Below are 14041 nucleotides of genomic sequence, written 5' to 3'. Positions count from 1 at the left end.
CTTCCAAGATGCATAGGCTCAGGCACCAAAGGCTCAGAGGAAGAATGTGAAGGCTCAGAGCCTCATCCTCAGGCTGGTCCAAGGGATGCTCTCTTACTCATCTCTTCGATTCCTCCCACCTGACTTTCAGATCTCCTCTTGGACAACGAAGACAGAGAGCTGATCCACCCCACTGTCCATCCTGTGCTTGGAGTCACGTGTTCCCCTCAGTTCTTTTTCCTTGTCTCATTCTCCTCCTCCACAAAGGAACACACCGCAATACCTATGATGTAACCACCAGATATGTATTCATTACTGTAAAGGAAATCACAATGATCTAAAGTCTGTGTGCTATCTACATAAATGGTACGGTGCTGGGCTGCGGTCTCCATCTCGCCGCCGCCGACGCTGCCATGCTGGCCGCCGCTCAGGCCACCCCGGGGATGCGTGAGCGCGCGCCTCGCCGCCCCAGAGCTGCGCCCGGCGCCCGCCGTCCTAGCCTCAGAGCCACCACGTGGCGGCGGCGGCGGCGGCGCGCAGGCTGAGGGTTAGGGTTAGGGTTACGCGGAGGGGACCGGGCGCTCGGGGAGAGACGGCCCAGGCCCGAGCCCAACCGTGACCCCTTCCCCGCGCCGGCGCCGAGTCAGGAGGTTGCTCGGCGCCGGGCTCTGAAGCATGGAAGGGGTTCTGTACAAGTGCACCAACTATCTTGACAGGTTGGCAGCCTCGCTGGTTTGTTTTAGATAATGGAATCCTATCCTACTATGATTCACAAGCTGATGTTTGCAAAGGGAACAAAGGAAGTATAAAGATGGCAGTCTGTGAAATTAAAGTTCATTCAGCAGACAACACAAGAATAGAATTAATCATTCCAGGAGAGCAGTATTTCTACGTGAAGGCAGTAAATGCAGCTGAAAGACAGAGGTGGCTGGTTGCTCTGGGGAGCTCCAAAGCATATTTATTTGACTGATGCTAGGACTAAGAAAGAAAAAGAAATAATTGAAACCAGTGAATCTCTGAAAACCAAAATGTCTGAACTTCGCCTCTACTGTGACCTCCTAATGCAGCAGGTTCATACAATCCAGGAATTTGTTCACCATGATGAGAGTCATTCATCTCCCAGTATAGAGAACATGAATGAACCCTCTTCCCTGCTCAGTGCCACATGTTATACATTCATCACCACGCTTGAGGAATGTGTGAAGATAGCAAATGCCAAGTTTAAGCCTGAGATGTTTCAGCTGCCCCATCCAGATCCTTTGGTTTCTCCTGTGTCACCTTCTCCTGTACAAATGAAGAAACGTTCTGTCAGTTACCATGGTTCTAGCAGTTCAGAAAGGAGCAGCTACTCTGTAAAAGAACCACTTCACTGACTCTCCCAGCTACGCTGAAGAACCTACTCAGATGCAGACTCTTGTAATGATATTCTCCTTGAAGACCCAGAGAGACCTGTTCACTGTTCAAGAAATACACTTAGTGGAGATTTGACATCAGCAACCATTCCTGAAGAAAGCAGACATATGGCCAAAAAGAAATCTGAATTGGAAGATCCTCTTCCATCCTTTTCCTGAAGAAATTAAAGTGTCCAACTTCCTCTAAGTATTGCTATGCAAAAGCTGGGGCAATTAAATTTGTTATAGGGGGTAGTTTTTCCCTTTACTTAAGATTTCTTGCACTTTACAGAATATTGTAGAACAAACAAAAAACAACCCACATACTTTTGAAGTGTATTTTATCTTTATATAGTTTATTTTCAAGAGTATTTTCCTAATAACTTCACAGTACGAATGTGCATCTTCTTTTGGTAAACAAATGATGGTGTAACATTGTGACATCCATAAAGACAAATATAGATATTTTTCTAAAAAACTGTGAGGGACTGATGTCTTGGTCAGTGTGTATTGTAGTTTATAAACATGAACTCTTACAAGGTTTCAGTTTGACAGAAGTGTGATATATGTAACTTGTGCCATGAACCAAAAGGTCACTACCCCAGCTTAAAGTGAGTTATGATAGCAGCTTGATGGTGATTGTATTGTGTTCCTTTAAGCAAAATTGAAAAACGTCATATTCTAAATATCTTTAGCCCAAATTGAGCCTTTTTTCAAAAGAACAGACTCTGCTGTCCTTCATATGTGAAGTTGACACTACTGATTTGTTGATACCAAATGTTGGGTTAAAGTTTGAGTGTTTTATTTTTTATTTATTTATTATCTTGTTGCATCAAAAAATGATTGCTTTCTAACTTTTGTTACCTACCAAATTTAAGATGTGTATGCACTGTTATTTACATTGTTCTATGAAAGAGATTAATGTTGTAGTGACCTTGCTCACATAAACCAGAGAAATAAATGGCTTTCAATGGAAGGCGATTTTAGTGCTTTTATTTTCCTTAAAATAGACATTAAGCTGCTGTTGTAAGGTATCGTTTGCAGCTCTTTAGAATGTCTAGAGACAATTTTTTATTTATGAATATTTACACAAAGAAGGAATTCTGTCAAGGTGACTGTTACATATCACTTGAAAATGACATTATTTAGTTAAAGAGCAAATAGCATTTTTTTGGTAGTGCCTGTCCATCTCTATTGTCAGTGTTTACCTTGTAATCTGTTTTTTAAAAATTTACTTTGGAGTGATGGTTTTGTCTAAGGTTTTGGATGAGCAGCACTTTAAAACAAATTGGCTTAGTGTTTTTAAGTTAATCAGGTTAAATAAATACGTGTTTTTTGCATTTGAACTCCAGATAACACATTGTATTTCTTACATTTAAAAAAAAAAAGATGGTATGGTGCTCCTGCTCCTGCTCAGCTTTTTACCTATTTTTTTTTTAACTCAATAGCATGTAGCTTGTAAGTACATCAACTTTGTCACTTCTACCTTTGGTATTCTGTTCCATGGTATGAATTTATTATCCTTTACTTATCTCCATCCAATCTATGGTCATCTAGGCTGACTCCAACTTCCTTCTGCTACAAATAATGCCATGATGAATAGCATTGACCTTGCAAGAGAACTAAAGTGTTGAGTTTCTCTCAGAAGTGTGAATGCTTCTACATTGTTACTAGGAATGTAAACTAGTACAACTGCCATGGAAATCAGTATGAAGATTCCTCAAAAAACTAAAATTAGAAATTCCATTTAACCCAGCTATTCCTCTTCCAGGTTATCTTCCTGAAAGAGTTAAAGTCATCATGTTACAGGGATATATGTCTGCCCATATTTAGAGCAGCACCATTCATAATAGCTAAATCTTGGAAATATGTTGATGGGTATGCTACCCATCAATAGATGAATGGATAAAGAAAATATGGCATTTATACACAATAGAGTACTACTCTGCCGCAAAGAAGGATAAACAAGTCATTCATAGGTAAATGGATACAACTTGAGACAATATTATGTGAAATAAGTCAGATATGAGCTTAAATATTGCATGGCCAGAGAGAGAGAGAGAGAGAGAAAATAGAAGATAAATAAAAAAGAAGTAATGAGTTCTTTTTCAAACAGATGGAAGAACAAGACATGGAAAGAGAAGGGAGGGAGGGGAGGGAAAGGGCATGCGCAAAAATGAATTGAATGGAAAAGTGATGAAAATAGAGCTTTTGCAAATGGGAAGGGGTCCAAGAGTAGGGGATTAAAAAAAAACAGAATTACGATGTATTATGCACATGTACCAACTGCCCATAATACATGTAATCATGTGCTGAAAACACATACTAATAAAAAATGTATCATTAATAATGTGAGATTGCCAGGTTATTGGTCCATTTTACCTTATTATGATGGCAGAAAGAAGCTGTTTGCCATATGCTGGCTAAGAAGTAGAGAGAGAAGGGAGGGAACCAGGGAAAAGAAAAAAAACCATCCCAACCAGGTCCCCGGTGACTCACTCCTTCTGACCAGGCCCTATTCCCAAACATTAGACTTTTGGTGAACATTTTAGATCCAAACCATAACACTGACTTTACTATAAATGGACTTTATTCTTTCATATAAATTTTAGATTGCTTTTACTAAGTTTCTTAAAATAAATTCAGCTGTAATTTTTATTGGATTTGCACTGAATTTACAAACTTGGAGAGCATTTATATCTTTAGATATTATGCCAAAGTATCCCTTCATATAGTATAATTCTATTTAATCAGATTTTCTTGTATGTTCTTCATAATTACATTCTTTTCCATAAATTATATTATTCTTCATTACATTACATTGTTTTCTTGTGAACAGTTGTAAAATTATATTGCAAATACTTTGTTGTCTTTATCACCCTTAGGAATAGTATCTTCTTTTCTATTGCTTTGTTCTATAATTTGTCGGGTTTTTCTAGGTTTTTTGAGATGGAGTCTCACTATGGAGTCTAGGCTGGCCTTGAACTTGTGATCCTCTTGCCTTAGCTTCCCAAGTGTTAGCATTACTGGCATGTGCCACCATGCCTGTCTTATTGTGTCATTTAGTTATGTTGGGTTTTCTATGTAGCTGATCCCATTGTCTGAAAATAACGGCTCTTCCATCTCCTCTCTTCCAATTCTAATACATATATCTTTCCTTGACAAGAAGTGCCAGTGTGTTCTTGCATGGCCTTGGGAACAGGTGCCCCTGTCTTGTTCCCAGCGTCACAGGCATGGACCTGGATTCATCTCTAGGTGTGATATCCTCTAAGCTTCACACAACCCACCTATGATCTGGGAAAATTTCTGCACTTTTCTGTTGTTTACTGCTTCCCTGTATCCACCCTCCCACCTTTCCAAACTCTTCCCAACCTTCAGAGCCAAGCTCAGGCCTGACTACTGGCTCTCTGACTACTGCACTTGTCCTCTGAGCTCCTGAAACAAGATTCACCTACCACTCAAAGGACAGTGAGTCATGAGCTGCCTTGAAGAACTGCTTTATCTGATATCCATCCCACTGGTGCACATTTACTAATCGACCCAACTAAACATTTGGCTCCTGAGAATTAAGAGCAGGTATTAAGTTCCCTTGCATCCTCTGCAGTGCCCATTACCTGTGCAATAAGTCATTGTCAATGTGTGGTGCTGTCAGCCTTTCTCAGCTCAAGCTAACAGGCTTTGTGCTGTTATGAATTCAAGGCCAGAAAGCAAAACCAGAGGCATCTGGGCTGGGAGAGGAATGGCAAGTGAAGGCTCAGGGACTCCTCCTATCCATGCTGGGCCCCCTGGTGCATATTCAGCACTCTCTGATCAGGTGCCTCCTACGTGCTTTCATAGACACCAGCCCAGTTCATCTTCACAGAGTCCCAGGACTATAATTCTAACTTGACAGATGGATAAACAGGGCTTCCAGAGATTAATGGCCTTGTCATACCACGTCAGAAATGGTATCTGTACCTACATTTCCTAACTCCAGATCTTACCAACTCACTGCAGCAGCCTCCCATGGCAACATCACCTCTAGCTAGGCACCAAAAGGCACACCCAGCACCAGGACAGTCTCTTGAGCCCCAACAAGCCCACCTCTAGGAACTTATTTTAAGGAAATTAGTGGAGATATGCACAAAGATGTATTCACTAATGTTCATCATAGGGTTGTTTATCAAAATTCTATTAGCAAAAAGCAGAAATCTGAAGGTTGATGGATATTAAGGCAAGAGAAAATGACGAACTCAGAGCATCTATGGGTCAGAAGCCAGGCAGACAGGCAAAATAATGCACAGTTAAGAGTAAGGACAAGTGGTGGCTGCAAGCCCAGAGAGGTGGGCAAGAATCAGAGAACTAGAGCCACAGGACAAGCAGCCACTCTGGACAGCAGGACAAGTGAGTCCCCAGGCTGACCCAACCAGCCACCAGATGGGCAGGCACAGAGCACGGGCCTTGGTGACTGAAATAGCCTGGGTCCACCAGAGCTTTTATAAGCCCTTGGTTAGGGAAGCGTTCAGTCACAGCCTGCAGTTTGGGTGGAGGGAACCAGCCCACTGGGCTGCCGCTGGCCTGTGTCAGCATCCTGCTTACATTTGTTTTCTAGGGGTTCCTGGTCTGCAATTCTCTTTGTTCTGGACTACTTACAAATAGAGACTCTAATTTTGGCTTTTTGAGGTGGCCACAACTGCCTTGTAACGCCATCAGCTGTTTTCTGCTGAGCCAGGCACAGTACCTGGCATCTCATTGGCCTGTGACACTGTCCCTTCACAAAGACTTGCTGGCTTCACGCAACCCAGAGCCAGTCAGCACGTCAGCATGGAGTGGGGGTGGGGCAGCCCTTCCCACCACCTGGCATTTGTTTAATCTTCCCAGTGCCAGCAAAGTATGGACTGTCGATCATAGTTTATGAGTAAGCAAACTGGGAAGACAGCATGTGCCACATCAGAGTAAGTGGCCAAGCTGAGATCCAAACCATGTTTCTTTTTGTTTTATTTTTAATCTCCAGGATCTGTGCAATGTCAGCTCCAATCTAGACAGGAGTAGATACTGTCGTGGCTCCCTAGCCCAAGGAGGTACATGAGTCTACACAGAGCTCCTCTGTAAAGGTGTCCACCCCGATACCAAGCCCACTGGACTGAGATAGATGAGCTGAGAACAGTGAAGCAGTTACCAGGGTGGTGATGGAGAAATGCTCATGTAGGACTCACTACCTCGTGTCCTGGCATTTCACCAAAGAACAAATCTTACGGAATTGTTGATTGTGCTCTAAGAACCCTCCTAGTGCTCACCAGCACCAGCATGGGTTACAACAGGAGGAGGCCTGGCTCTTGGATCCCTAGGAGAGGTGGCCCAGCAAAGGCTCAGCATAAAAACACCAGCCAGCCCACCCTCCCTGACAGGTGCGCCAAGAACCCCAGCAGCCATTTAGCTGGACCCAGCCATCTGAACCCCTAAGGCTGAGCTCCTTTGACATATTTCTCACACCAGAAGCTAGTAGCCCACAGTCCACACCCTGAGTTCCCACTCCAGATGTCAGCCTAGGGAATCCTGTGCTTGGACCCAGAAAGTCTTTTCCTCAGGATCCAGGGCAGTTTGTCCAGTTCCCTGACCAATTCCCATAGCACCGTCCCCTGTCCCCCCCTCAGGTAACACAAAAGATGGGCCCCTCCTCTGTCATTCCCAAATCTCCCCTCTGGGTAAAACTAGCCTGAGCATCTGAAGGCCAGTAAAGGGAAGCAAAAGGTGAGGATCCCAGAGGACAGTGAGGGGTTACTTTTAGCCCAGACTAGGCCAGTGTTTGGCTACAACTGGTCAGGAAATAGCTCCATCAAAGGAGTCGTCCTCATGGGTCCAGGGATTTAGCTCAGTGGTTTCGCCGCCTGCTGCACAAGCACAAGGACCTGAGTTCTATCCCTGGTACCAAAAAAAAAGGAGTCATCCTCAAAGGCTGTCCAGACATGCATGTGGAGAGATTATGGGCAAGATCCTTGGGTTAAAGGCTCAGTCCCACTGTCCATCCATCAAAGCCATCACCTCACTTAGTCCTAAGGCAAAAGGGACCAAATTAAGCGGAGTTAGCTTTAAGGATAGCCACATGCCAAGCCCTCTGGTACTTCACCCTGAAGGTACTCTGAGAGAAAAAAGGGGTCCAACTGCAGGACCTTGGTGACCCTGCACACAGCACCTTGCCTCCTTCTTAGGGGGTACATATACATCAGGACTCCACTGCTGAGCCTCCCTGCTCCCTGATCAAGCCTTGGAGCTCTGGGACATTCCACACTCCCAGCCCTGCTCCAAATCCCACCAGCAATTATGCCCAGAACTCAGAGGAACAGCCCTGACTCTGTCCTGAACACTTGCCTCAGTTTCTCCCATATCCCAGAGGATCTCCCTGCACTAAGAATACCCAAATGCAGAGACCATCGCCCACTCTCCAAATCTCTGTCCCTGCTTCCAGCCCTGACCAGGCTAGCCACCAATGGGTTAGGCGAGGCTGAACCTGACAGTGACGAAAGAGCCCTGACTTAGATAGCAAAGGGAAGGCAAGCAAGCCTAGAATAAGAGGTTATTTGGGGGCCAGGGATTTAGCTCAGTGATTTCGCCACCTGCTGCACAAGCCCAAGGACCCGAGTTTGATCCCCCGTACCAAAAAAAAAAAAAAAAAACAGGTTATTTGGGACTCGGACAGCCCCCTTGATGGGAGAGCAGGCAGCCACTTGGGGTTTGACCAGGTAGCCCCTCCCCCTTTTCCACCTAGAGGCAATGGGAGGGGCAGAAGTGGAGAAGCTTGTAAAGAGCTTTGAAGATGAAACGGCCTGTGGCCAAGGCTTGTTGACACAGCCACACTGAAGAGGCAAGTGGGTTGGAGCTCAAGTGGCCGGGTGATGCCAAGCCAATAAAACATAGCTATTGTGTCTTTGCTGTCCCTTTTAATGCCAGCTGCTCCTGGCAAATAAAAGGGCCTGCCACAAGCCAGGAGCACAGTCCTTTGGCTCCATCCTCCACCAGCTTCTCCACTGCCCAGAAAGCCCCTTACCTCCGTCATGACCTGTGGCTTCCGTTCTGTGGGTTCTGGATTCCGCCCTGGAAGCTTCAGCTGCGCCTCTGCCTGCGGGCCCAGGCCAGGCCGCTGCTGCATCACCGCCGCCCCCTACCGCGGCATCTCCTGCTACCGCGGCCTCTCAGGAGGCTTTGGCAGCCGCAGCGTCTGCGGGGCCTACCGCACCGGCTCCTGCGGCCGCAGCTTTGGCTACCGCTCAGGGGGCATCTGCGGCCCCAGCCCGCCCTGCATCACCAGCGTGTCGGTCAACGAGAGCCTCCTCACGCCCCTCAACCTGGACATCGACCCCAATGCGCAGTGCGTGAAGCACGAGGAGAAGGAGCAGATCAAGTGCCTCAACAGCAGGTTCGCTGCCTTCATCGACAAGGTGGGTGACCTGCACCGCACCCTTCCTGAACCCTTGCTCCTGGGCACCACCAGGGCTAGACACAGAGAAGGGAATCAGATTCAGAAAGACCTCTGCCTCACTGAGACCACACTCTGAGGGGAGAGGCGTGCGTGCACGCGCACACACACACACACACACACACGCGCGCACACACACACACGCACACGGGCACTACAGACCCAGAAATGCACCACAGACAGTAGACAGAAGCAGAGCTTGTGGGGAAAGTGCAGCCAGGCTGGGCTGGACACAGACTAGACTGCAGGAAGTCCCAGAGCAATGTGCTTGCTGCTGCTGCTGCTGCTGGTGGTACCAGGGAGGCCAGGCAGCCCTGGGTCAAGGGCTGTGTTCCCTGTGAAGGGTAGGGGTGCCTGACCACGAGGGACAGTGGGAGAGGGCCCAGGGTGCTGAGCTGTCCCCAGACGGCCTGTGACCTCCCCACACCCCATTCTGTGATCTGAGTCTGTGTGCACAGCCTGAGGGGCTCCTGCCTCACTGGCTGCAGGGAGGGGGCTGAGCTCTGGGTGACACCTGACGATTGCCACTTGACGTGTGCCACTTGGCCCCAGCTGTGTGGGTAACTCAGCTCACCTGAGAGCAGCACCAGCAGAAGTTGCCTGGAGCCCACAACCCACCCCTGCTCCATCCTGCTGAGCTGGAGTCCACCTCCCACAATCACTCCCAGAGCTGGTCTCGGGGCAGTAGGCACCCTTTGACCTGTCCTTCCCGCCTCTGTGTGCAGGTGCGCTTCCTGGAGCAGCAGAACAAGCTGCTGGAGACCAAGTTGCAGTTCTTCCAGAACCGCGAGTGCTGCCAGAGTAACCTGGAGCCACTGTTTGAGGGCTACATCCAGACGCTGAGGCGGGAGGCTGAGTGTGTGGAGGCCGATGGTGGGAGGCTGGCCTCGGAGCTCAACCACGTGCAGGAGGTGCTGGAGGGCTACAAGAAGAAGTGAGTGTGCCGCCCAGGGGCAACTCAGGGGAAGGCTCAGTGGAACCTCCCTGAGCCCAAAGAGTGTCAGATCCGTGGCTGGGATCCCTGTATTCCCCCACTTCCTCGCAGCCAGGAGGCCCTTAATGGTCAGAAGCCAGGAGACGGAGGCTGAACTGCTCTCCCTGCATCAGTTCAGATCACTATTGCTCTGTCCTATTCTCCATCTCCAAACTCTGCAGAGCAATTTGTATTTTCTAGTCCCTCGGACTCCACTGTCAAAGTTCAGGACCCTGGGCTGGGGGTTAGCAGACCAGGGCCCAGTGTAGACCTGGTCCCTGTCTTTGGGGGATTATAGTCCACCGCTAGGCAGACATAGCACAGGCATGCATGTAGATGTTCAGTTACAAAGTAATTTACTTCTCTTGGTTCAAGTGCAGCAGAGGAATGGGGGAAGAGGGGACCTTACTACCAACAGTGAGATTGGGGTGCTGAGAGAGTGCTCAGAGGGAAAAGAGGAAAACGGAGACCTTCGGGACCAGGACCTGCACCCCACCTCTCCATGGCCTGCCCATTCCTTTGGAGGCCAGAGGAGCAGGGGCAGGTCCGGGAATGAGGCCCAGCTTCATAGCCAAGCCAGGGCGGTGCAGACAGGGCCTGCCCTCCCTTCCACCTCAGGTATGAAGAAGAAGTTGCACTTCGGGCCACAGCAGAGAACGAGTTTGTAGCTCTGAAGAAGGTGAGTGTCTGAAGCCAGCCCAGCCCTAGTGCCCTTCTACCCTGCCCCTCTGGCCTGCCACACTGCAGCCAGGTCCCCAGAGCACCCTGGGGAAGCTGGACTCACAGCCCCTTGCCAACCTGCACAGGACGTGGACTGCGCCTACCTACACAAGTCAGACCTGGAGGCCAATGCGGAGGCACTGACACAGGAGATGGACTTCCTGAGGCGGCTGTACGAGGAGGTCAGTGGCTCACGGCCATGGTGGGCACACATGTGGCTCTGACAGGGTCCCCATCCCTGCCCAAACCCCACAGGCAGGAGCCAGGACTCCTGGTAGCCCAGACTGCAGGCTAGAGGGGAGCAAGGAGAAGGAAGGAACAGGAAGAAGAATGGAAGCCCACAACTAGGTCAGTGCAGAGAGGGCAAAAGGGTGAGGCCTCAGGATCAGCTGTGCCTGAGAAGCCATCCTGTGTCCTCCCTCGAGCCAGTGGGGTACAGCAGAGGCCTCCAAAGCCCAAGACAGCTTTGGCCACGCCTGGTCCAGGGTTTTCCCTGGCAGCCAATAGTCTTGCTTGATGTGGTTGAGAACATGCACAGGTCCCCACAGCCAGTCTGCCCCCTGGGGAGCACTTGGGTCATGCTGCTTCTGGGAAGTAGCCTAGGTTCACATGTGCCCAAAGAGTTTGAGAAACAAGCATCTGAGAAGTGGGCATTGTTGGGGACTTCTTTATGCAGAAAGCTATATTTCATCCTGGGGTTTCAGCTTCAAACCTGGGAGGTGGGCTGCACAGCAGCCAAGGGATTATAGGCACCGCTGGATGGGAAGAGCCCACATAACTTGGTTGTCCTTCCTCTGGGCCCCTTCCTGCAGGAGATCCGCATTCTCCAGTCCCACATCTCAGACACCTCTGTCATCGTCAAGATGGACAACAGCCGGGAGCTGAACATGGACTGTGTTGTGGCTGAGATCAAGGCTCAGTATGATGACATTGCTACCCGCAGCCGGGCGGAGGCTGAGTCCTGGTACCGCACCAAAGTGAGTGGCTCAGGACACCTACTTCTTAGACGTGTCTGTAAAGGGATGTGATGTATCTATTAGGAAATTCTAGGATTCTGATCTCTAAGGATGGTAGGAAAAGGGCAGACAACTTGCAGATTGGAGTAGTGGGGCTGCCATGTGGTTACACAAGCTGAGCACTATAGAACTTCCATAGTTTTCAATGATGTCCTGAAGGTGTGGATGGTTGTTCCTTTCTGAGCTTCATGAGCTTCTCATTTCCTGCAGTGCGAAGAGATCAAAGCCACAGTGATCCGGCATGGGGAGACCCTGCGCCGCACCAGGGAGGAGATCAATGAGCTGAACCGCATCATCCAGAGGCTGACAGCTGAGATTGAGAATGCCAAGTGCCAGGTATGGCTCAGCTGTGCCCAAATCATAGAGGCTGGGGGCCCACCCAGTGCCGCACAGTCAACGTGTGCCCTGTCTAAACCCCACCATGCATTTTCCATTCTTTTTGTCTGACTACAGTCCCTGGTCATGGTCAACCAGGGCAAAGCCTTCTTTTGGGGATATTTCTAATTGGGTGGCTGAGCCTGGACACATCCAGGTAATGAGCCTGGAAATCCATGAAGCATAACCCACTTTGTTCTTTCCTGGGCCCCCAGAACACCAAGCTGGAGACTGCAGTGACCCAGTCTGAGCAGCAGGGTGAGGCTGCCCTCAACGATGCCCGCTGCAAGCTGGCAGGGCTGGAGGAGGCCCTGCAGAAGGCCAAGCAGGACATGGCCTGCCTGCTCAAGGAGTACCAGGAGGTCATGAACTCCAAGCTGGGCCTGGACATCGAGATCGCCACCTACAGGCGCCTGCTGGAGGGCGAGGAGCAGAGGTGAACCAGCCCAGATACCATGCACTCCTCTGCATAAACCAGCCCACTTTCAACTCCCTCTGGTCTCAGTCTCACCCCACAAATGGCCCCAGGCTAGTCTCTTGCTGATTGGCTCCCAGGTCTCATTTCACAGACCTGGAACTGGTAAATGTCCCCTTCTCATGCAAGACTGATGGCACTGTGATGTCCAGAGCCGCAGTGAACCCAGGATCCTGCTGGGGCTAGAATCTAAGCACTTGCCACTCAGTTCAGAACATCCTTAAATTCTTCCAAGAACCATACGCTGGGATCTAGGTACTCACTTGCCTATGGTAGAGTTACTGTTCAAACTCTGTCCTTGGCCTTACATGTCGAAGAGGACTTTCCTTTCCCAAAGCTGCCTATCCAGGACTTCCAGATATGGTTGTTAAAGATGTACATTGCACAGAGGCAGCCAGATAAGAGAAAATGAGAGTCCACCCTATGTTTTCTGTCTGAAAGACACATTTTTCTAAGCTGCACTGAGGCATGAATATAGATCAAAAGCAGCCCTGGGATGAGACATTCTGGTGCCCACAGGAAACTTGAGGTTCTCATTCTGACTTCTTTCCTCTTCCCCTCTCCATCTTTTCCCACCCAGGCTGTGTGAAGGCGTTGGAGCTGTAAATGTCTGTAAGTATCGTAAATCGTGAAAAGGAAAATTATGGATTTAGCAACAACAGGCTTTGCTGCCTATGGCTGTACTGACTTTGGGGTGGGGTGTTCCCAATAATTCCCCAGTAAGGGGACACAGCTGATCATGCAGCAGGAAGGATTGAAATTAGCTTGCAGGAAGAATCTCACAGCATGAATGAAATGGAGAGAGGAAGATGCCACTTCAGGAAGGAACCGCAGATGTTGCTCAGTAGAATCCCCACCTTGGAGAAGTGAGGAAGCTGACCCCCGAGGGAGGGATATCCCCCAGCTACACAGCAGAGCCAGGACCAGGCTAGGGCTTCTGCTCAGGCTGTCTCCCTCCCCAGCCTCAGCCTTCACAACCGAAGGCTCACTATGGCCATCCTGGAGGACTGCACCCATCAGATGAGGCAGAAGAAGGAGGCTGGCTGGTTGGGATGGCCACCAGTCTCCTGACCTTGGCCTTGTTCTTGCAGGTGTCAGCAGCTCCCGTGGTGGGGTTGTGTGTGGGGACCTCTGCGTGTCTGGCTCCAGGCCTGTGACGGGCAGCGTCTGCAGTGCCCCCTGCACTGGGAATGTGGCAGTGAGCACTGGCCTGTGCGCACCATGTGGAGGAGGTTCTGTCTGCCAGGGGAGGTTCTAAGTGGCCAGAAAAGAGAGAGCCAGGGAAGCTCCTCCCTTCTGCCCAATGTGCCTCTGCCCCCGTCCCAGCTGAGATCAGCAGTGCTTTCTTGGGTAGCTTTCCCCTTGTGTTCCAAGAATACACCACTCAGCCCTCTCCACCAGTCACTGCTCTGCTGAAAAGGAGCAGCTGCCAGGATGGACCCATCCCTCCACAGCTGCAGGGCATTCTCTTCCCAAACATGGGGGGGTTCCTTCTTTCCATGCCTCTCTTGCCTCTGGCTGTCCATTTCCCAATAAACTGGGGAACCTGCTATCTGTGCTGTGCTGTCTTGTTTTCCTGGAGCAAGCCCATGTCTATCAAGCGGTAAACAACCAGCCCATCACTCTGGCCTGAGGACTGGATCATTCTAGTTTGTCCTC

The 14041-nt window shown here is 49.4% G+C and overlaps 1 protein-coding gene and 1 pseudogene across 1 annotated transcript; both read left to right on the top strand.

The window, feature by feature from the left end:
* The first annotated feature begins 654 nt into the window (after positions 1-654).
* Positions 655-1644, top strand: LOC101705486 (pleckstrin homology domain-containing family A member 3 pseudogene; annotated as a pseudogene).
* A 6693-nt stretch (positions 1645-8337) lies between these two features.
* Positions 8338-13932, top strand: LOC101701221 (keratin, type II microfibrillar, component 7C). Its single transcript, XM_004863173.4, has 9 exons — positions 8338-8785; positions 9549-9757; positions 10415-10475; positions 10603-10698; positions 11329-11493; positions 11743-11868; positions 12123-12343; positions 12963-12994; positions 13474-13932. The coding sequence occupies exons 1-9, from the start codon at positions 8402-8404 to the stop codon at positions 13638-13640; spliced, it is 1461 nt and encodes a 486-aa protein (XP_004863230.2). The 5' UTR covers positions 8338-8401; the 3' UTR covers positions 13641-13932.
* The last annotated feature ends 109 nt before the right edge of the window (positions 13933-14041 follow it).

Source organism: Heterocephalus glaber, unplaced genomic scaffold (genome assembly GCF_053883595.1).
Source record: "Heterocephalus glaber isolate CG9 unplaced genomic scaffold, H.glaber_assembly_v1.0 deba00001733, whole genome shotgun sequence".
In the NCBI taxonomy this organism is placed as follows: Eukaryota; Metazoa; Chordata; class Mammalia; order Rodentia; family Bathyergidae; genus Heterocephalus; species Heterocephalus glaber.
This window is presented reverse-complemented; position numbering and strand designations above follow the sequence as displayed.